General features: G+C 45.7%; 1 protein-coding gene across 1 annotated transcript in view; it reads left to right on the forward strand.

Moving 5' to 3' along the window:
- GMCL1 (germ cell-less 1, spermatogenesis associated) overlaps positions 1 to 23,445 on the forward strand; it is a 556,440-nt gene that overhangs the window by 297,877 nt on the left and 235,118 nt on the right. Inside the window, exon 10 of the mRNA XM_069214203.1 lies at positions 11,145 to 11,214. Coding sequence (XP_069070304.1) covers positions 11,145 to 11,214 — 70 coding nt within the window. The remainder of the gene's footprint in view (positions 1 to 11,144; positions 11,215 to 23,445) is intronic.

A 23,445-nucleotide genomic window follows, 5' to 3' on the forward strand; every position in this document is an offset into this window, starting at 1 on the left:
GGGATGTCGTTGGTGTTTGAGCTCGGGTTGGAGAGTTCCTTCACGATGTTGAAGAGCTCCTTGTGGCCGTGTGCGTTGTTGTTGATTCTGTCTTTGAAGGCTGTTCTCTTGGTGGCTCGGATGAGTTGGTGGTGTCTGCAGATGGTGTTTTTGAAGGCTGTGAGGTTGTCCAGAGTCTGATCTTGGCGCCACTTTCTTTCAAGTCTTCAGCAGCTTTCCTTAGATTCGTGGAGGTCGGTGGTAAACCAGAAGGCCTTTCTGTCAGTGGGTCTGTTGGAGGGATTCTTAATTGGGGCTATAGTATTGGCACAGGTGTTGACCCATTGCCTGAAGTTGCGGACAGCTGCATCAGTGTCGGTGCTGTCGTTGGGTGGGTTCTGGGAGAGGGTCAAGATAAGTTGTTCTTCCGTGACCTTGTTCCAACTGCGGTGGGTGATCCGTTGTGGGTTTCTTGAAGGAGAAGTGGATGCAGCGGTGGTCTGTCCAGTGGAGTTCGGTGGTGTGGCTGAAAGAGACGTGATTGCTGGTGGAGAAAATAGGGTCGAGTGTGTGTGTCCTGCAAAGTGGGTTGGTGTTGTGAGAAGCTGTTTGAGGCCAAGGTTGGAGAGGTTGTCGAGCATGGTGGCGGTGTTGTTGTTGGTGTTCTTGAGGTGGAAGTTTAAGTCTCCGAGGAGTATGTAGTCAGTGAATGCGAGAGTATGAATGCTGATTTTGTCGGTAATGGAGTCGCTGAACTGCTGTTGTGGGCGGGGGGTATGTAGACAAGGGTCCCTCAGAAGGTGGTGTTCAGGTCAGTGTGGATTTGGAAGTGCAGGTGTTCGGAGTGCTGAGGGTGTCCTTGGTGTTGGTCATGATCCAGAGGGTGTTCTTGTGGATGATCGCGATGCCTTCTCCTGCTGTTTGAGCGGTCCCTGCAGGTGATCTTGTAGCCGTCCGGGATGGCTATGGCGATGTCAGGCGCTGAGGAGGTGTTCATCCAGGTCTCGGTCAGGAAGGCGACGTCTGGGGAGGCTGAGTCGAGTAGATTCCATAGCTCTGCTGCGTGCTTGTGGACGGAGTGGGTGTTGAGAAGGATACATCTGAGATGGTTGTGTCCTGCCTTGGTGGTTGGGTCGTTGATGTGGAGGCTGGTGAAGGTGCAGTTCCTGCAGGAGAAGGGTCTGCGGGGAGGCTTGAAGGCAGGCGGGAGAGGGGCCGGTGTTGAGGGCACGGAGGGTGGCGGCGTCGTAGTTAAGACGTGCGTGGCGGCGGTGGGGGGGACGGGAGCCTGGGTTTCTGTCGCTGGGCGCAGACAAGCTTGCCTTTGGCCATTAAGTAGGGATGTTGGGGGGGAGGAGAGGACAGCTGGGAGGGACACGAAAAATAGTGCGAAAAAGGGGGCAGGGCTGCGGGGGCAGCGGCGGGGAGAGCGAGGGAGAGAGCGAAAGTGAGAGAGAGAGAGAGCGCGGAGTGAGAGAGAGAAACGAGGAAAAGGAGCACTAAGGGACAGTAGTGAAGCAGGGCAGACAGCAAAGCAAAGCAAAAGGAGGAGAGAGGCAGAAGGTAGCCTAGTAGGAAAGCAGAGCTCTCCCACTAGACACCAGGGATGAGGCGCAGGCAGAAGCCTGCTGCTGGAGGAGGGCCTTGAACTCCTGACGGGGGTCAGGAGTTCAGAGGAGCCTGGGAAAGGGCTCTACGTACAGGGTGGAGCCACGGGAGGCAGAGCAATGCACTGACCAGGACACACATTGGCCTAACTAGAAACAATGTAGCCATCTTGGAAACATATAATTAAATAATTGCACTAAAACAGAGCAAGCTAAGTAGGGTAAAAGTCACTAGGTGACGGGGCACAGTTCTGCAAGCCAGAAGGCTAAGCTAACTCCTGTTTCCCATTAAAACAAGATAGGATTAACTACAGCAGCATTGATGATCAAGTATTAATGTTTACAAAGGTAGAGCTTTTGATGATTAAACTGCACTTTATATTTTCTTTTGCCTTGCAAATCCTGGAAATAATTGCCATAGTCACATTATTTGTGATGTGATCAAAAAGTGGGTGAAAGGGAAAATCACACCTATTAACTAAATAATTCCTAATGCACATGGGTGTATGCGTAGTAATGTGTTCAGATTCTGGTTTTTGCTTTTCACACCCACACAACCTATATGTGCTTTTCACTTTTGGTACTTATTCAAGGCTGCACAAAAATATTGTCCAAATTGTAACAATGAAGCGTGATTGAAATTAGTGTTTCAGACTACAGTCTCAATCAGGCTTCTAGATTTTGGGCAATTTTGCCTCCTATATACTGGCACAGGTAAGGATCCACTGACTAGCTGCTACATTTTGCGAGATTTCCTGGTCATGTTGTAGGTTTTAAAACAAACTAATCCCTTCTTTCCTCCATCCCAACTCTACCTTCCTAATCAGCAAACTATTTGTTCAAAATCTTCATCATTACATTCCTAGATGTAAAGTCTTCAGGCTTAAGAGTGTGTGAAAACCGTGACCAGCCTTTATTCCTGCTGCCAAGACTCTCAGAAGAATGAGGCAATATATGTGTATTTGTTTAAATAACAATTAGAGCCTTTTCCTACAGGGAAGATGGGCTCTCTATCCTTGCATCCTCTGGTAAACTGCCTACATATTCCCATTGTGCTCCTTGTTTCAGGTGCTTCTTTTGAATGAAGATGTCTTGATATGCTTGGTTTCCACCTGAGATTCCTGCCCAATAAAAATTGTCAGACAGGCTATTCACCTAATTGGACCAGCTTTTACTCTTGTATCTAACAACATGTTTGCCTCTGTCTGGGTCCTGAACTTATGAAAAAAGGCAGTGATCTCTCCGCTGCTCAATCAAAACCTAATGTAAATCCCTCCAACTTGGCCTACTATAGGTCCATTTTGCTACTACGTTTTCTCTCAAATGTTTCAGATATTGTAGTTAATCTCAAAATGTCTTTCTTTATTGAAAAGCATATCTGCTTGATTCAACTCAGGCAAGTTCTTGCCCTTCCCTAAGCTGGCCTTATGTTTTTTCCTTCTACACATCTCCCTTGATTTAGAAGGACCAGTGGTATTAGTTCTGTTGGACCTTTCTGCATTTCTCAATACTATCTCATATCCTCATCTAATCAGTACATTAATGGTTGCAGGTATACACGGTTCAGCACTCTCATGGGTGAGCCCTTTTCTTCAGAATAGATAAGAATTTTTCTCTTTGGGTTGAGACTTAGCAAGTAGAATATCTGTGACAGCCGGATGTCTGAAAATATTTTTCAGCCAACCATCGGGTAAACCTCGCTGCCAAGTTACACTGTACCTGTGGGATCAAGGGTCCAATAGGAAAAAGAACGGGTGATTAACATTAAAAGCACTTTCTAAATAGTTACCAGCAAATGATGTAGGCTGGAGAAATAGATACAAAGCGGATAAAACTAGCAAGCCATGGGCAGTCTCACTGGGAGGTTACCAGAAAAATCTAACTTATTATTTAATGGAAAACATTTTTTGCTGAATGTGTAATTTATGCATCAGAAGATGGATTACGTGTCCCATGTAGAATAGCTGTAGTTACATGGAGAGTACAGCAGAATCTCTGATTTCACTGGTTATGGTGATGATTAATATACTTATGAAAATGCAAGGTGCAAATGTATTTAAATGAAGAGAAGCGCACAGTTTTGCTATCGCCTGTCAACTCAAGCTCATTCTCACTCAGAATTACAGGGCAACTAAAAGAGGTCTTATTTACCTATCTCCAACTTGTCCGTTCGTGTTCTTGCAATCACTGACTGAAGGCAAGAACCACACATAAGTGATAGGTGACAAGACCACAGACTGTTGCTTTTCCTGTTCATCTAGCCTCATTGCACTGCAACTGATACAGGGTGCAGGTGCAGGTAATCCCTCAACAGAGTGCGCAGGGAAACACCTCCATGACCACACATTCTTCAGATGTGTGAAAGAGAATAATTGAACTTTCTGTGCGGGTAAGGCGCTTGTTTACATACACAGGACGCTACCCACACATTGACGTATGCCGACTAGAAACAGGCATGTTTACAGTGGTGGGCAAGTGAACAGGATAGACGCAGCTTGATTTTTTATTTTTTTTTGTAAATATGTTTTTATTGATTTTTATTAAAACCGTTATAACAACTGCAGAGTCAAACAAGCAGAGTAAAGATAATAGATATATGGGAAGGAAAGGTAGAGAAGAAGATCTGAACATATTAGTAAAATACGCATGTACAGTACACACTTCTTTGTAGCAATGAGGATATATGTGCAAGCTGACAGGTCAGTAGTCAAGGTCTGACATGTATCTACAAAAGGCAATTAACTTATTGAGGAATCTAGGAGGAATAGGTATCAGTGACTTGTACTCATGGAAATATGGGGTAGCACAGCTCTGGTTATAGTGGGTGTAATGATCGTTATGAATAAGTGGGAGCTGCCATAGCTAGAAGAGTCAGGGAAAGATCCCCCGGTGCTACGTATACCTCATGGTATTGGTAGGGCATTGTTAATAGATCTGGTGGGGAATGCTGCACCGTCTCAATTGTGAGGGGTTCAACAGACTATATGATGATAATGTTATTGCACTGAATGAGTTTCTCATGGTGGGTGAATGTCATTTATGGCCTCTTCATTCACAATAAAGATGTACCAGCACTCTGGCCATGTGTGCAGAAGGCCCCTGTCTTTCAGAGAATGCAGAACTCCTGCCTTTGCCCACTGAATTACTGTTTGGAGCCATTCGGTAGTATCTGGCTGTGTAGGTGGTTTCCATTACATAGCTTTGTCGCTTAAACAAAATAAATGCAAAATCAGTGAACCTGTGTACATACCTGGCCCCTTTGGTTCTGGGATGAATTCCCAGCAGACACGATTCAGGAGTAGGGGGACAACGAGTGATCTGTCATTTCAACTATCTTGGTGGTGATAGTAACCAGGTGCAATAAAGTGAAGGGGAGTCCCATACCATGTGATAGAATCCTGCCTCAGCCAGGCAGCATCTTGGACATTTGGGTGTGGATACACGGAATATAGGCTTGGGGGGTGGGAGGGGCTTAAATAGGCCTGATGTAGGTAATTAAACTGGGTGAAGCGAAATATTGGTTTGCAGGGGATCTCCTTCACCTGTCAGAGGACCATTGTCCATGTCTTTGGGGTTAGCATGTGGGGAAGGACCGCCGACCATCTATTGTGCGCTCTTTTCATGGGCACAGTAGTACTCATGTATAGGGCTTCGTAATGGCTTGTGTCTGCCCACGTTCAACAGCAGGGTATGTAGGATGGCTGATTGCGGTGGCTCAGCATCTCGGGCACCCCCAGGTGTCATGTATCGCTTGACTAGTGACAAGGTATGTTAAGAAATGCCATGGTCCCAAAGAAGTGATATCCATCATTTCCGCATAGAACATAAAGGAACCTTTGCTGTAAAAGTCTCCTTTGGTTGACTGGAGGTCTCACTAAGCCATTTTAGGGGGCAGTGCAGCAGTGTGGCAGTGTAATAAAGCTCGAAATTGGGCCTGGCGTGCCGAGAACACCCTCTAGGAGCAGGTGTTGTGTGACATTTAAGGCCACATGGCAGCAGTCTTTTCCCCTTATCAGTTCCAGTAGTAAACCATTCAGCTCACAAAAGAAGCTCCTCGGGATCACAATTGGTAGTGCAGCAAAGAAGTACAAAGGCCTTGGGGGTATTAACATCTTAGCCATTGCCACCCAACCCAATGAGTGGTCTAAAGGGAGGCACTCTCTTCCAAGACTTCATAAGTGGAAAAGGCATCAGCTGCAAATATATACCCCTTCCAAGACAATCATAAAGCCACCAAAAAGTCCCTGATGGGCAGCAGGTTGGTGTCAGGTCAGATTCTTCATCAGAACCTAAGAACATTCCACCTCCAAACTTTCCAGGCCTTAGGCCCCTCCGCTATTTCTTAGGTCTTGACCATGGAGAGGCCTCATTGTCAGGTCAGCGATGGGTCTGAATGCAAGGCTCACACATTGTTGTGTTCGGCTGCCCAATCCCAGGTCATCATGGCAGTCTCAAAGAAAAGAATGTTAGATTACCAGATGCCTTTGGGTTAGTTGGCTAGAGCATGCAATACTCTTATTGTGTTGCTCGTAACTTCTTTTTGACCTCATGAAACGACTGACGCTGCTGCTGGACCATCCTTGTATAATCTGGGAAGATCACAATTTTGCTAACCTCATGCAATAGTTGGTCCTTTTTACTTGCTGTCTGAGGGAGGATGATGTCCCAGTCTTTCAAATTGAGGATCCTACTAATGATTGGTCTGGGAGGAGCCCCTGGCGGTGGCTGCTCAGCCAGGGCACGATGAGCCCTTTCTACAATAAAGTATGATAATAACTCCTTAGGTGAAACCAATGTTCCAAACCTTTTGGAGAAGAACTGCTCTGAATGCTGGCCTTCAACCCCCTCTGGAAAACCCGGCTTGTGAATGTTGTGGCTGCGGTACCTATTTTCAGCATTCTCCTATCTGTCAAGCAGAACCTGATTATGAGAGAGACTTCTAGCCGCAGGTTCCTTACCTTGGAAATATCTAGAGGCGTCAGACTGGATCCAGTTTTTTTTCCATGAGTGGTACCCCTGCTTGCCAGTAGGTGACATTGTTCTGCTCCACGTGGTGCCATCGATGTTATCCGCACATAAAGTGACGTGCACTGTGCCTGTATAGGTGCTAGCCCAGCACACTGATGTCCTTTAGTTTCTTTCCGCTCTAGTCAGCACAGATCCGGAGAAGAGCCATCCCCAGTCACTTCTTTACTGTGAAAGATTTTTTGAGACATTGTCTCTTGGTGTGGTGGGGATGTCTACGAGGAAGGTGGGTTTTAAGCCCTCTGTGACAAACCCACCTCATCTGTCTCCGGTACCTCGAGCAGGACCATGATGCTAGGACTTATCAATTGATGTGCCATGCACACCCAGCCTTTGAAGGAGCACTTCCTCAAGCTCCTTGCCACTTGCTGTGCGATGCTCTCAATCCTGTTTGAGAGGAAAGTCTTAGGATCGTCACACTCAAGGGCATTGTGAGACTTCCCCAAACATAAAAACAAAAAGTTGAAGAGAACTTTGACTTTGCTCCGTCCGTCGAAGTCATTTGACGAGATGAGGGAGTGCCTGCATTCAAGGCCTGGCTTCACAGTTGAGCCAATGCTTGGGATGTCTTACTGCTTCTCTGAGTTTCCTGGAGCGCCGTCAGGCTATGTGGGTTCGTGAGGGATCCATGGATGAATCTGGATCAGCGACGGTTGTACCACCTCGAGCCTTCCTGGCACACGCCCCACTGTCAAGGTCCCTGGCGCCAACCAGCGATGCTGCACCCATTCTCATCCCGAGACCAACATGGACCTGGATGGGAGTCTTCTGACGCTGACTCCAGCGTCAACTAGAGGCACTCCTGCCAGGTCGGGGCCTATGCCCCATTCGTATGGGGTAGAACTTTGGGATGAAAAGGAGCCTGAAGATGACCCTGTCTCTGGGGTTACCAAGGTCCTGTCTTAAGAGTAGTACATTCAAGTTCACTTCGCCTGTTCGGGTTTTGAGGAAATGCTAGGTGTCAGTGATTACCATCAATCAATAAATCAATCAATCATTGCATTTGTAGAGCATGCTACTCACCTGTGAGGGTCTCAATGTGCTTGTGGGGGTGGGGGGGGGGAGCTGCTACTGCTCGAACAGCCAGGTCTTGAGGAGTCTCCTGAAGGTCAGTAGGTCCTTGGTCTGACGTAGCTGGGTGGGGAGGGTGTTCCTGGTCTTGGTAGTGAGGTAGGAGAATTATCTGCCGCCGGTTGTTGTCCTGTGGATGCGTGGGACGGTGGCGAGTTCGGCTGAACGGAGCTGACGGATCGGGGTGTAGAAGGTGAGACAATCATTGAGGTATGCTGGTCCAGCATTGTGGAGTGCTTTGTGGGCGTGGGTTAGGAGTTTGAATGTGATCCTTTTGTTGACGGGGAGCCAGTGAAGGTCCCTCAGGTGGGCTGTGATGTTGCTTTGGCGGGGGGATGTTGAGGATGAGGCTTGCGGAGGCGTTCTGCATCCGTTGCAATCTTTTTTGGAGGCCGGCCGGGGTTCCCGCATAGCGAGCATTGCCGTAGTCCAGTCTGCTGCTGACGAGGGCCTGGGTGGGTTCCACCTGTAGATTTTGCGGAGCAAGCGGAGGGTGTTGAAGCAGGAGGATGAGACAGCGTTGACTTGTTGGGTCATGGAGAGCGATGAGTCAAGGATGAAACCCAGGTTGCGGGCGTGGTTGGTGGGGCGTTGGTGCGGCTCCCAGCGTGGGCAGCCACCAGGAGGCGTCCCTTGCGAAGGGAATGGGGCTAAGGATGAGGACCTCTGTCTTATCTGAGTTTAGCTTTAGGCGACTGTTCTTCATCCAGTTGACGACGGCCTTCACACTGTCGTGTAGGTTGGTTTTGGCAGTGGCAGGTTCCTTGTTGAGGGAGAGGATCAGCTGGGCGTAAGAGTCGATGTTGAGTTTGTGAGATCGGATGATTTTGGCGAGTGGTGCCAGGTAGACTTTGAAGAGTATCAGGCTGAGGGAGGAGCCCTGTGGGTGTGCTGCAGATGGTCTTGGTGGCTTCAGATCAGAATGGAGGGAGGCGGACTCTGTGTTCTGTCGGAGAGGAGATCCAGTCCAGGGCTTTGTCGCGGATCCCTGCGTCGTGGATGCGTGTGCGCAGGGTGTGGTGGCAGACGGTGTCAAAGGAGTCCGAGAGGTTAAGGAGGATGAGAGCTGCGTTTCGCCTTTGTCCAGGAAGGTCCGGATGTCGTCGGTGGCGGCGATTATGGTGATCTCGGTGCTGTCATTGTTGCGAAAGCCAGTTTGGGACGGGTCCAGACTGTTGATGATCTTCTCGAAAACCTTCGCTGGGAACGGAAGCAGGGAGATGGGCCAGTAGTTTTTGGGGTCCTTAGGGTCTGCCTTAGGTTTCTTGAGTAAGGCATTGATCTTGGTGTGCTTCCAGCTTTCCGGGAAGGTGGCGGTCTCGACGGAGCTATTGATGATCATACGGAGTTGGGATGATAGTTAAGTGTCAGGAGAAGTGGCTGAACCTCTTCCCCGCATCAGTTACATGGATTTATCGATTTTTGGACTGGGAGTTCCCAGGTACAGCCTGTCCCACACCATGGAGTTCCCAAGAAGTAACTCTACCACCAGACAAGTGGGCCATCGAACCAAGCCTCAGTTCCAGAGATAAGGGGCCTCAGGATTAGTCCCACTGGGGCAAATTCCTTCATCAGTCCGCATGACGGACCGCTCAAAATACCTATGATCTGTTTCACCAGGGGTCAGTCTAGGAGGAACAGTGGATGAAATATGACAAGGTCAGCCACCAAATAGGGGGTGTACATTCATGGCAACAGTATGCCTCCACCGGGCCAGGCAGGCCAATCCCCACCAAGATAGATAGCTCCTGTGAACAACCAATGCCCAGCCAGCCTGTGCATCCACCAGTTACAAAGGAAATTGAACTGCTGTTCATTACGACATACTGAAAATTTCTGGGCTCTTGAGTTCTCTGCCAGCACTGGCTTCGAGCACCAATATTCAGTTGTTGGATATACCAAGCACAATCTGTGGGGGGTTAGATAGGCTCTATGTAGGATGTGGAACTGTATGCACCAGAATTTGAAGGGGGTATTCAAGGACTTGCAACCATGCAGAATCGTTAAAAACCGGCCCAAGCAATTCTTCCCATTTAGCTCGCAGCAGCACCAGCACTGTGGAGGGGTTGTATTGTAAGGTCTGCTGCAGCTATGTTACCAGGCTGTGACCATGCCCAGTGATGTGTAACATATGGAAGAGTGGATGAGTGTCTGGTTAAAGGTCTAAGAGTCTCAGAGGGCACAATTAGAACCATGTCGTCTCAGACTGTCCAACCGATCCCCATGCTTGTGATGGGTAGTAAAATGTACTTTGGTGGCTCTCAGCCAACAGCGAGGGCCTAACTCTGACCCAAAGTACATGCAAGAAGCTGGGCACAAGCCAAGGTCACAGGCTGAAAGGTGCCATGGCCCACAGCCAACAAAATGTGCCCCCACCACCTTTGTTCCCCCCCAACACCCCCCCCCCCCCCCACACACACACACACACACACACACACCCCTAACAGGGAGCCATCTGGGAACTGTGGTGGGCCACTTCCACAGTGCACACAAGCTGGAGTCCAGCACCAAGCCCAGAAATCCTCTCATGGAGCCATGGCTGGCAGACTCCATGGCTGTCTCCCAACTGGGTCGCTGGACAGAATTGCCTCCCTTTTACTTGATGTGCTGGCCTGGGATGTTGCTCCTAAATGGGCCAACACAACTCCCCAGTTATACTGTTTCTTGAATTTTCAAGTCTTACTACATTAGAAGCATATCAGGCTCAGACTCAGAGACTTCATGCACATTGCACAAGAACAAGGACAACATTGGTTGCGTTCCAAAGACAAGTTGCCAGCGGGCACATAAGTAGAGCAGCACGTTGAGTTATTCATACCATTTATACCTTCTACAATTGTATTGATTGGGTGCATCATTCAGGAAGTGTTTCTTTTGGCTAATAAGTGCAGCACAACTTACTCATTTGAACCATAGTGTGCAGTATTCTTTCCTTTCCCAGTCCAATGAGCTGTGAAATCCTATAATCAACCACCTTGGAAGGAGGGAGAGCATTACATCCGACAAAGTTAAGATACATTTTGTGATGATTCTGGTTTTCTTAGTTATTTTTTCCCTTTTTCACTACCCTTACCTAATCATCCCTTCAGTGAGCACATGTTATGTAAAAAAACTTGCAAGTCAGAAAAACATGTAGGACATGGAGTTGATGGCTAATGTGGCATAGGTAAGTAGTAGCACTCTGAGGGATGCTTGTACCTAGAGTGCCCTAAAATCCTTTACAGTGTTATTGTTCTCATTTTGAAGCCTTTTCCAGCCTGATCTATGTATGCAGGTATTTTTCCAATCAATTGCCTAGCAGAAAGATCACCATAAAGGTAGGTTTCCTGTTTCTCCCGATATTTACTTTGTTATTGTAGTACTGTAAACTATGCAGTCTCCACAAGTAGATCTCGTGATTTTGAGATGTCTGTTATATTCATAACAAGGAACAACAATAATCTGTATTTCAATTCCTTGTAGAGTGGCTTTCTTCTGTTTACAAACTTCAGTGGTTTACCATGCTCAGGGCAGAGCAGGATAATGACACTGGGTGAGTATATCTTGGGTTTCTTGCCTTAATTTGTGTTTCTTTTCTTTAAAGGATGAAACTATTAACATGCCACCCGCTATGCCATGTTTTCATCTTCTCTGTTTTGATAGTGCAAAGTGATTAGATTGTTCTGTGCCCTGGGGCGGCCAGTTTCTTCAGCAAAGAAGCCTTCACAGTTTATACAGACATACCATGCCTACAAAGTCAAATAAGATTTTCTATTTGAGTGTGGATAATATTCCTAAATTCATTACCTTAAGTCTTATGTCCCTAGGATTAAAGGAAGTAGCCAAGAGCAATGAAGATCTTTCTGTACGTTTTGAATGTGATCAAGTTTAAAAAATAATAATAATAATAATTAGTAGCATGATCTTTTCTTTATTCATTATAGGAAACCCTGACCCACCATCTAAAAGACAAAAAAGATTTTCTTTGCGGCTGGGGAGATTTTTTTTACAAGTAACAGCAATTTAAAAAGATAATAATTTAATAGAAAATTAGTTTGTCAGGAAAGCTCATAATTATTAGGTGCAATTTTTAGGACATCTTCCTTTCTAACAGGGAGAGAAACCTTTTGAAATGCTAATAAACGTCAGGAAAATGCACACACTCAATATTTAAATAAAATTATACTTTGTGAATCTATTAATGAATGCAATTTCTTGTGCATTCGATGAGACAGTGTTTCATATATTCCTCTTCAGCAACAAATATTGTCACTTTTTAAACAAACAAAAAAACTTTGAAATTAAAAAGTTTGAGAGAGCAAATATTCTGTGGCTTAAATTAATCCCCCTCCTCCCTCAGTATAACCTTGCATAGTGCACGAACATATGCACAACCTGCAGCAGAATGATACTCAATATGCTGGTGGGTGATGCATCTATGATTGACTGAAGCTGTTGCACCATCCTCTATGATCTTCTAAATTACTGATATTTTACAGAACAGCCAGGGTCTGCATTATACTGTTGCATCTTTGAGCATAACTGCATGATTGCTGAAGAAATACAAACTCAGAGTTCCTATTCGTCGTCTGCCTAATTCCTAGTTATTTCATCAATAGCTAATAAGGTAAAATGCCATAACTTTAGGGCTCATGCTTTAAACCCTGTCTACTATTTCAAAAAAATACGTCCCTGTCAGATAACTGTAGATCATCTCGAGGTGATATCCCTTATCCTTTTGGCCTTTCTTCTGAGGAAGCTTACATCTGTTTTTGCCGACCTTTTCGGGTGCAGAGTTAAAATCCAATATCTTTACTACAATTCTAAAACAGTCTTCAGCAGTTGTGGATTTTCTTCTATTATTCAATGAAGCATTACTGGAACCAGTGTTTGCTTCCTGCTCAGAACCCTTTTCAGACCCAGCGGTTCACCAGCAGCTTCTTGGCATCCCTCTTTGGGGAGTGTCGCGGTCCAGTCATCTTTATTTAAACTGAACCCAAATGCCTTACAAAAGGCGCCACTGAACTGAGTACATGGAACTCCGTGGGATACAATTGGGCAGTTTGACCTTATTTACTGGTAGTACCTCCTCAAAAAGTACATCTTGTGGTAAATAGGTGGCTGTGATCAGTTTTCTATAAAATTTATTGAAAACTTTTTGTCAGCCTAAGGCGTTTATCAAATGCACATGGCTATTAGTTTTCTGATGACACAAAGAAACGGTGTTCCTAATTGATAAGTGATAGTCTTAGTTCCTGTAAGCAAATTTTAAATGGGATTTAGGCTCTGCTGATGCAGTAAAATATACTGTGGCAGTTACCCTTGCAGGTTTAGCTGGATGTATTCCACCTGCTTCTCGGGGGGACATCCAAGCTACACTGACTGTCTTTCGAAGCGGGGTGGCACTTTGGTCAAAATGAGAACTCCTCCCAGGAGAGTTTCAGAAACAGTTGTACTAACTAGCCGTCCACCAACAATATTGTTACTTTTTCTGTTTTTCCAGGACTCAGCCCTCCTAACAGCATCAACCCTCACAGCCTCCTCAGTCCCAGGATAAGTTTCAGAACTCTTTTTGAGAGAAAGTTGAACCTGAGGAAACACTAATAAAAGCAGCAGCAGCTCCAGCACCTCTCATCTCCCTCAGGTTCTGCAAAATCAAATCTGCTATGAATCAGCTTGTCCACAACGGCTACTCACTTCTTTCTATCCACTCCTCTAAACTGTCCTCCTACAGTAAAGAACTACACTCTAACACATGCCTTGACTTTGAAGGTCAAAGTTGTTGCCTTGTTGCAAAATAAAAAAGTCATAGATATGGTGCCCTTGGAGGTAAGGGGCGCAGGATTTTTATTCTGGTGCCCCCTTCCTTTACAGTGGCATTCTTTTTCATTCACAGGGTGCCCTCAGCTGTACTAATTTGCTGTACTACCTTTAAGCCTTACAACTAGGGGTGGGCAAAATCACACCTATGCAACTTTTATCATGCCTAGGAGTGTATGAAAATTGGCACACAAAATGAATGATAATGTTTTGTATACAAAAGGAACATGTGGTTTGTGTACGAGGCTCTGGGCTCTGAGCTCTGAATTCCAGGCTGCCCTTGAGTATCCGATGAGGGATCATTTGAAATGTTCTCATATCCAAGACACTATGAGTTTGCATGCCCTTTGCTCAGTATCCCTTTCTGTTACCCCCGAATAGCTAGATTACAAGAAAGCCTTGGCACGTTTCCACCAGATTGTAATTTTGGGAGAAGAGGGGATTATCGCGCCAACCAGATCCTTCATCCTGTCAGATGGATGTGACAAGATTTATTTTTGCTTCCAATGGGACTAAATGGCTCATCTATCAAATAGAGGCTTCCTTCCTTACGAGGAACTGTAGACATGGTGAGGGATCCTCTGCTCCAGGAGAGTGGAAAGTTCTGGCATACCTAACACTGGTGTCTGCAGCTACCCCTTGTACACTTTAAGGACTCTGGAAGGCTTCCATGCCTTCCACACCTTAGTCAGAGTGGAAAGTGCCACCCAAATTTCTGGTCCGAGTTCTGGAAGGCCTAGGGGTTTCTGGGCGTGGTCTCTATTTGCTGGCCTATGGTTTCACAAAGTGCTTAGGACAGAGTGCTGTAGGACTGGGAAGGGTGCTGCTGCGTTGGTGGAGTGAAAATATCTGGCTGGGGCCCAATCAGAGTGCCTGCAAACCGCGGGTGCAGTCTCCTGGGCTTTCAATTACCAACATGTGGGGTCACAGCATACTCAGAACAGGGTTCCACAGATCAGTGGAAGGTTGCCCAGCTCAGAAAGAGTGGAAAGTTTTGACAACGTCCTGGCCAGACCTGTAGCAATGCATAACACAAATGAACAAATAGGCTCTGGTAGATGGAAAAGTACCTTATGGATTTCTCTGTCACCATACATCTACACTGTCCTATATTCCATCGTAGCAGGAGAAATGTTATGTTAAAAAAAAAAAAGAGAAAAAAAAATATCTCTCACCCACACTGGGTGACGTGCTTCATCTTCAGGATTAGTCCTTCTTCAGCACCATCCAGGTGCTATGCAGGCTTACCCCAAGCTCTGTGACATTTATTGGTGTGTTGAATGATAATGTGGTCTCTGTATTTACTGCTAAAATTGTATGATGGTAGTTCTATGCCTGATTCCTTTATTTTCGAAGCTTATCATATGCAAGATTGAAAGGGAAATGGGAGTGGAAGAATGTGGCAATGATTATCTTACCTTCCTCACTTACCTGTGAGACTCTCTCAATTCACCTGCAGTCTACATTTATTAGACCTTGAGAAAGAATAATATGCTGCATGTTGTATGACAGTCTCTTCGACCTGCAGATGCCAAGACCAAGGTTGAAGAGGACTCTGTGCGTGATTTCCTGATAGAAGATGAGATGACTGCACACTTAACACTGCCAGAGAGGTCCAGATGCCGCAGAGCATGAGCTGTTTTTCCCACTCCCTCAGACATTTCGGCCTCAAAATCAGTACCAAGAAGACTGAGGTCTTACATCAGTCCGCACCGCAGAAGACCTATATGGAGCCAACTATCAGCCTTAAAGGAGAAAGTCTATACATACCTCCGCAGCACACTCTTCAGATCTGTGAACACTTACGATGAGGTAGACGCACTCTTCTACAAGGCAAGCTCTGCATTTGGACGGTTGCAGGAGTTCGTGTGGGAGAGGAGAGGCGTCAAACTGTCCACAAAGCTGAAGATGTATAAGGCAGTAGTACCGCCCATACTACTGTATGCCTGTGAGACATGGACTGTATACAAGCGCCATGTTAAAAAGCTGAATCGCTTCCACATCAACTGCTTGAGAAGGCTGCTGAAAATTACCTGGCAGGACAAAGTTGCAGACACAGATGTCCTCCCTCAGGCTTGTCTGCCAAGTATCTACACCTTGCTAAGGAGACATTGTACATATGCCAGACATACGCCTCCCCAAGATACTGTTCTATGGTGAACTGGCAGAAGGCAAACGCACACAAGGTGAGGAGAAAAAGCGCTTCAAGGACATGCTGAAAGTCTCTCTTAAGAGCTTTGGCATTGATCCGGACTCCTGGGAAATCCTACCGCAAGACTGCCCCGCCTGACGAAGCTGTATCAGCAAAGGCACTTCCTCATACTAGCAGAGCAGAACTGCAGAGGCTCAGAAGAAGCGTGAGCTGTGCAAATTCATAGCCAACTCTTTGCCAACCAACCCAGCAGACCACTTGTGCTCAACGTGTGGCAGAGCTTTCCGAGCGCCCATCAGACTGATCAGTCACAGCCGGACACACTGTACTCAGTCAGCCTCCTCAACGTGATGTCCTTGGTCATCGTCAACAAAGACGGATGAACTCCATATTTATTAGACCTTGAGAAAGAATAATATGCTGCTCGTTGTATGTTTCTTTGATCTGTTAATACCCAGCAGAAATATTGTAGAACAGACAATCACCATTAAAAGCATTGGGACCATTTCATGAAATTAGAATATTTTATTTTGCACACTATTCAGCACACTCTTGATTCACTACTTAACTCATTATGTGACCATCGGTATGAACAATTCACCACATTTCAGGGGACTAGGGAATGAGTACACCTACCTACGTTGTAGACACTTAAGAAACTGAACCTTATTAGAAAATTCCTTTTTCATTAACAGGCTATATTATGGTTGATATCTGTCCTAGGTGTTGGAATTGTGCTTATAAGTCAGATATAATGTCTCATTTATTTGATCTATTGCTCGTTGGTTCATGTTAGATTGCTTTTTCTGCCCTATTGAATGTGAAATGTTTACTATGAGTTGGAGGACCCTGCCAAGCTAGATTTAGTGTCAGTCACAGGACAGTTTCATGTTGCTGGCAGCCAGAGGTCAAAGGAGCATCTGAGGTTAGTATAGCTATGTACCATATCAAATATGCTCTATGAGTTTCCTTTATTGTCGGGGGACAATGTATGATCGAATTTACAATGAACCATAATACTTGTGGTCCGATGGTTCTCGGCTAATTCTGTTTGGAGTAGGGAGACCATGCACAATCCAGCAACCACTGTCCCAACCAATATATTGACTATGTGTGCTCTGTTTAAAGTTGGGGACCATAAAAGCAGGCAGTGTGCCATTCAGTCCCCCTTTGGCTGGGGAATGTTTAGTAGTTAGCCTCACCCTTTTTGGGATAATAATCCTGCCTTCTACGATTTTGTCTTGCTGTTTTATTTCCTCTGACCGGCCTACTTGCCCCCAGTCTCCGCTTTCTGTTGACAAGACTAGTGTATTCCGAGGCCTATGCGATTGGCCACTTGATGTCACTCTGCATCACTGGTGGCGTCATTGTGCAGCTTCATCCCAGGTAGGGTGGAGATAGTCTACGCCGTGATATACTTTGAACAATTAGGCATTTTTGACCTGCTTACAGATGGACAGTTTGGCAAAGTGTGGCTTTTGTTGTAGTCAAAGAACTTCCAGTAGTCCAAGGCCATCTCTTCCAAGTGTGTGCCTTTCAGGGAAGCTGTCTTTCAGAAGGCCTTTGAAACAGCCCGACAACTCCGTGGTTGAAGTCACAGGGCGTTCTCCCCGGTCCGTTCAAGCTCCGCAGGTCACACAGTTTACCTTTTATCACTCAGTGCATTTTTACAGGAGTTTGAAACAACTGCTACGTGGAGCGTCCTGGTCGCCTGTAAACAGTAGTGAGGCTGGGACTCCCACATCTCTCTTAGGCTGCACCCCGGCCTGCCACTCCCATTTATCAATGCAGATTATTTTGAGCCACCTGTGTGATTGCCCTGTCCACCTATCACCTGCAGGCAGCAGGGGCACTGGGCTCTCAATGGGTGTGAAGATTGTGTCGTAATTGGCACATGGCTCGCTCCTTCCTGGAGGAGGTGTTTCCACCTGGTTCATACAACCAGTACAACTAGTAGCTAATGCTTGTCTCAAAGATTAAGCCATGCTTTACTAGGTTCAGAGAACTGGTATAGTAGAATTGCAGATAGCTCACTAAATCAGTTATGTGTCCTTTGATCAATCCATCTGTTACTTGGATAACTGAGCTGGGAAGAAAGGGAATTAAAATAACAATACAGACGTTTCAGAGGACTTGTTATTAGAATGAGTACATTTTAAATACTTTAGCGAGGAACATTTTGAAGACAAGCCTGGTGCCTGCAATTGCTTTAATTCCCTGTCCAACAGGTTACTTTAAAGTTGCTAAAGTTAAAAAGTCTGTGCATGGATCTTGCGACTGAGTTGGTGATCAAGCTAATGCCTGTACCAATCACTGCCTTTTGTCACCACCTTGAAGCTCTTGACTTACTGTGCTAGCAGTCTGAAGAGTTTATTTTTTAAAAATAGAGCTTTCAAAGAAACGTTGTCACCTGAATGCTTCAGCTAGGAATAATGGAGCAAGACACCACCTTTATTTGTTTGGGTTTTATAACTGGGGCATTGACTAAGAGGGATGGCCAGGTGTATTCATCTCTAACACATTGATAAAGAATGCAGCAAACTGTGTCAGTAGTGTAATTTGACAGTTATGTTGATCATCATCACAGATTCCTATCTACCACCTCAGATCAGATGTGGCACTTGCTGAATTCAAAGATATTACTAGGTAGAGGAAAAAATCCTTCTGTAGCAGTGTGTGAATAGCATCAAGTCCAGAAATGTGGTTTACAGAAGACTGACTCCATAGTATCACTCATGGAGCCCAAGTCCTTCGGAGTGAGGCTTACCCAGGGGAAAGAGAGGCCAGTAACAGCCCCCAGCAATGGGATTAGGCCTTCTCAGATTCTGGTTGCTTAGGGATGCAGCTCGAGGCGGTGGTACACTCTAAGGTTAAATACAAGTGTAAGACCAATAGCCTACAAGTATTATAAGCAAACATTGAAAAAATCCTTCTTAGCTATCCAGGGCTGGGCTTGAGAAAGGCGAAAGGCATCCCAGGGCACTCTGTGCCAATGGACTGGGTTGGACCCTGGAGGGAATAGGGTGACACACTCGAAAAAGCTCGTATGAGAGGTCTGTAAATACCAGGGGCCAGGTGCACAGCCACTACACCGTACAAGGTACCCCCTGACCTGGTTGGAGTTGTAAGCTCATGGGGAGCTCCAGTAAGACTTAAGTGAGAGCTCTGTGAAGCCAGCAGGGATTCCTGGGGTCCAGTCTCCCAGGTCAGGGCTTCAGGCATTAGCTAGTGCCACCTTCCCCACCCATCATGGTGGCGTCAGACCCAGAATTAGTCTTGTGCTTATTTAGGCTAACCAGCTTCAAAAAGCCCCATTAAGATGTAAGCGGAACCTGCTCAAATGCCTAGGGCCTGGTGCCCCACAAGGACTCCAGGCACTAGCCTGAGCCACCTTCCCTGCATAGAGCATGGTGGTGCCGGATCAGTTAGGTGTCTTGTGCTTCATCTGACTGACAGCTCCAAGAGGCTCCAGTGAGAGGGTAACAAAGGCCGCATTGACAGCTGGGGCCACAGACCAGGCCAGGGTTCCAGACACCAACCTGTCAGAGCCAACATCCATACCCAGAGTCTCTCTAACCACAGGTGTGCAAACTTTAAAGGGAATCCATCTTTTAAGCATGTCAGTTTCAAAATCATATACCAATACAATGAAGAGGAGCGCTTGACCATATTCATAAAGTCCTCTCAAGTGAGTGATAATAATCCAACAAAAAATATCAAGTTGTAGAAGAGAAGTTATCCAGTTTGCCATCCAATTATCCAACAAGGAGCCATGTGGTAGTGCCACATTTGAAATTTATTATATTTTCTTTTTCAGTCCAGCCAATTATTCCGCACCAAAGTGGCTATGTGTGCCCCCAAATCCCTAGATAATCTTCAATGGGAACCCCACTGTCTCTCCTACTTATAGGTAAACATTTACCATGCCCCAACGGATTTGTTTGAGGGAAACCTGGGACTGGCACTAAGGAAGTTGAAAACTCATAGATTTCTAGATGTCTTTTCCGCTGTCGGTGGCAGGGCGCATAGCCCTGCTGAAGATGGTGGTACTACCTTGATTCCTATATCTTTTTTAAACAGTCCCCCTATGGATCTTAATTTTTTTTAATTTTTTTTAGGGAGCTTAACATCATACTAGGTTCCTTCATTTGGGGTCAGAGCCGCAGTTGTGTAGCCCTTACCATTTTGCAACGCCTGACCTCACAAGGCGGGCTGGCAGTCCCAGATTTCAAGTCCTACTACCTGGCGGCCCAACTCCAATGGTATACCCAATTAATGGCATGCAGACTGGCCCCGGATAGGATGGTGGGCCCATGTTCCCACCCCTGGGCGATCTTGTAAAAACTCTGCTGTGGATTGGCAGGAGTCCAATGACAAGCTCAGGAGAGTTTTCGGTCATCAGAAAATGCTGGGCCCGTAGTTTGCGTAAAACACATACCTAACTCCTGTATTCCCTGGACATGCCCTTCACTATGTTGAGAGCATTACCACATGGGGGATTGGTGCGGCCTCTGAGAGTGGTTGAAGGCAGGGATGAAAAGGGTGGGACTATTGTTCTGCAAGTCCGTCCTTCTTCCCTTTGACGAATTCAGAGCAGCTTACGACCTCCCCCATTTTCCATTTTATGCTTCCTGGCTCCGTGACGGCAGCCTTCCACTGGCAATGGAAATTAGGAAACTCTGAACCACAAGCCCATATCTGCCACCGATACATAGCTCTCTGTCGGCACCTACAAAGCTGTTAGTTGTTTATATAGATCACTACAGGCACATTACACCCCTCAATACTCTGAGGTCCCGTTGTGAGGAGGACTTGGGCACCCTTATTCCAGAAAAGGCATGGGAGAAGATACTAGAGCTTAATTGGCTTTTACATGCTACACAGGGCTTACCTCATCCCAGATAAAGTTAATAAATATTTTGGTATACTCAATGCCTCCTGTCCCAGATGTGGGTAAGTGGGTGCTAACTTTCTCCACATGACCTGGGCTTGCCCTCATCTGGGCACATACTGTGAGGCGGTGACACAGATACTAGCAGAATTGATTGATAAAGCTATCCCCACCACCCCTGGCCATTGCTTACTTCATTGGTTTCCGTACCTCTAAAGCCAGGGTGTAATGCTATCTGTATTTAACCACTGATTCCATCTTGACCACTTACTCCATTTTGTTGGATGCCACAGACTCTTTACGCTGCCCCAGGGACACAGGGGGTGGTGCTTGCAGCACCGGACCCTGCAGCAGAATGCCAAATAGCACCTCTGCTTCCCGAAGCGCAGGATGCTACACACTCGTTACGCTGCCCCCAGTGACACGGGGGTGGAGGCTGCAGTACCGGAGCCTGCAGCAGGATGCCAAATAGCGCCTCTAATTCCCGCAGCGCAGGACGTGCGTGGGCCAAGGGCGGGCCCGTCTGAGCCCGGGCTGGGTCACTCCTCTTGGCCCTGAGGTAGGAACTCCCTCTGAGATACGTTTATATGTGTAAGGTATCTTCATTATACTCCGATATATTATTTATTAATGATGATCTATCTTCACGTATATCGGAGTAAAATGAAGGTACCTTACTCATATAGATTGGATAGCTACTGTTGGAAGATTTAGGAGAGATTTGCACAATAGATGGATACGACATACCAGACAATGTGGTCCTATTATCCATTCAGATATACTATCTGCTGAACATTTCACTGAGAAGGCGGGACATTGGGATACTACCAAGCTAACGTTATCTAGTTCCAGGTTGGTAAAGGGCCTGTTGTCTTTGGAGGCACACAATCCCTTGAGAAATGGCTCAAATATTTGTTTTAAAAGCTGTTGGCCTGTGATTAGCACTTTGTTGAAGGGAATCTCTACTAGTGCAAACAGTAGACACCTAAATGAGGCAACCGGGGTCCTATCCCTATCTGAAATGGTGCCCATTATGGCCCCTAAGAAGGGGCATATGAGCTTGATTAAGAGAACCAATTCACAGGAGGTAGTGCAAGCAGACGTCCCCCCAGGCTCACTTGCACCTAGTTAGTGATCCAGATATAGAACTATTGTCTCTTAGGAACCTGCCTTTAGTGTGCAACTTAAATATGGAAAAATATAGAGAGCCCTGTAAGAACACACACTTTGGACCCTCCCCAGAAGGATTCTACTGGTTTTGAGACCCCAGCACCGAAATTCATGACTTGGAATGTAGCCGGAATTCGAAACAAATTAGATGATGTTGATTGTGGGGAGTACATTGATAAAATTAATATCTTTTGTTCCAGGAATCCTGGGCCACTTCAAATGCTTATAGACATGGATATAGCTCCTTCTGCAAGGAGGCTAGCCCGTCTCCTGCTAGAAGAGCAGCTGGGGGTCTCATTACATGGATACAAATCTCCGGGGTGGGTAAAATAAAGGAACTTTATGTGGATTTGGTCGATATATTGGCCCTATCAATACAGTTAAACCAGGTTTTTCTATGCTTGTGCATCAATGTCTACAACAGACCAGGTCCCTCAAACCAAATATCTAAAACTATCGGGATGCTGAACGCCCTTGTGTTGGATTTTCTCTCTTCACATTATATTATTGTAGCTGGTGATTTTAATGTGCCCATTGAGCCGAAATCAGCTTTCTCTGAGATTACGCAGATAGAGGACTCAATGTGGAGAATTCCTCCTTTTTCGTCTCAGAGAAAACAGCCTAAAACCAGCACGAGGGCTTTGCAGGTTATAGATTTTATGATAACTCAAGGTCTTTGCCCAGGAAATGGTCATTTTCCTTTGGACACTCCGGAAAAACCCTTGTTTTTTAGAGGGTCTTATAGCAGTTTACTAGATCTTGTGCTTAATGATGTGAGGATTTGGCACACTATTAAAGACATTAGGGTGGGCAAACAATATAATAGTGACCATGCTCCAATTTTGGTAACATATGATGGGCTGTTTTTTGCCCAAAGAGATGCACAATAAAACTATGAAGGCACTCCTTCCCTAGTGGTGTCCTCCAATAAGCGTGCCCTAAAATGGGATTCAATTAATTTCTCAAACAAATTATTGGGAAAAATGTGTCTCTTAGTATCAACCCATCAATTATCTGATGGTCTTTGTTTATATACCCCGAATGAGGTTATGGACTTGTATGTAGGTCTTTTTTCTTCTCTGAAGGAGTTATTTTTTTTAGAACTACTAGGGAGAACAAACAATCTAAAGTAGGATTTCACCAAAGGTGGTTTGGTAAGGAATGTAGAGAAGCTAAGAGTAGCCTTCTAAAAGCAATAAAATCAAAAGATAGACCTACGTTAATTTCTGCAAGGCGTGTGTTTGCATCTGTATTGAAGACCAGTAAAAACCAATGGGAAGAGGTATCTTGCAGGAATTACTATTAGCAGCAACAGATGGTAATTCTAAATATTTTTGGTGGCCAAAAATGGATGAAATGAGAATGAATGCCCCCCCGAAAATTGGATTAGTCAATTTACTGAATTGTATAGCTATGAGTCCACCTCTCACACTGTCAACGATAGTGAACTAAAATCAGCTTTTTCCTCTGTAGATAGTTTTACACCTTTTACTCTCAGGGAAACTGAGATAGCTATTAAGGCTCAAAAACCTGGAAAGGCACCTGGCTTGGATGGTATACCTTCCGATCTGTTGAAATCTGACATTGATTTATTGTGGTCCCTATATTAATAGGGTGTCAAATGCCGCTCTGGTATGTGGCAATTATCCTTGGTCTTGGAAGGGAGCAATTATTGTTCCCATCCATAAAAAAGGGGATAGGACCATCCCGGGAAATTACAGACCAATTAGTCTTTTAGATAATCTTCCAAA

Source organism: Pleurodeles waltl, chromosome 11 (genome assembly GCF_031143425.1).
Source record: "Pleurodeles waltl isolate 20211129_DDA chromosome 11, aPleWal1.hap1.20221129, whole genome shotgun sequence".
Classification (NCBI taxonomy): Eukaryota; Metazoa; Chordata; class Amphibia; order Caudata; family Salamandridae; genus Pleurodeles; species Pleurodeles waltl.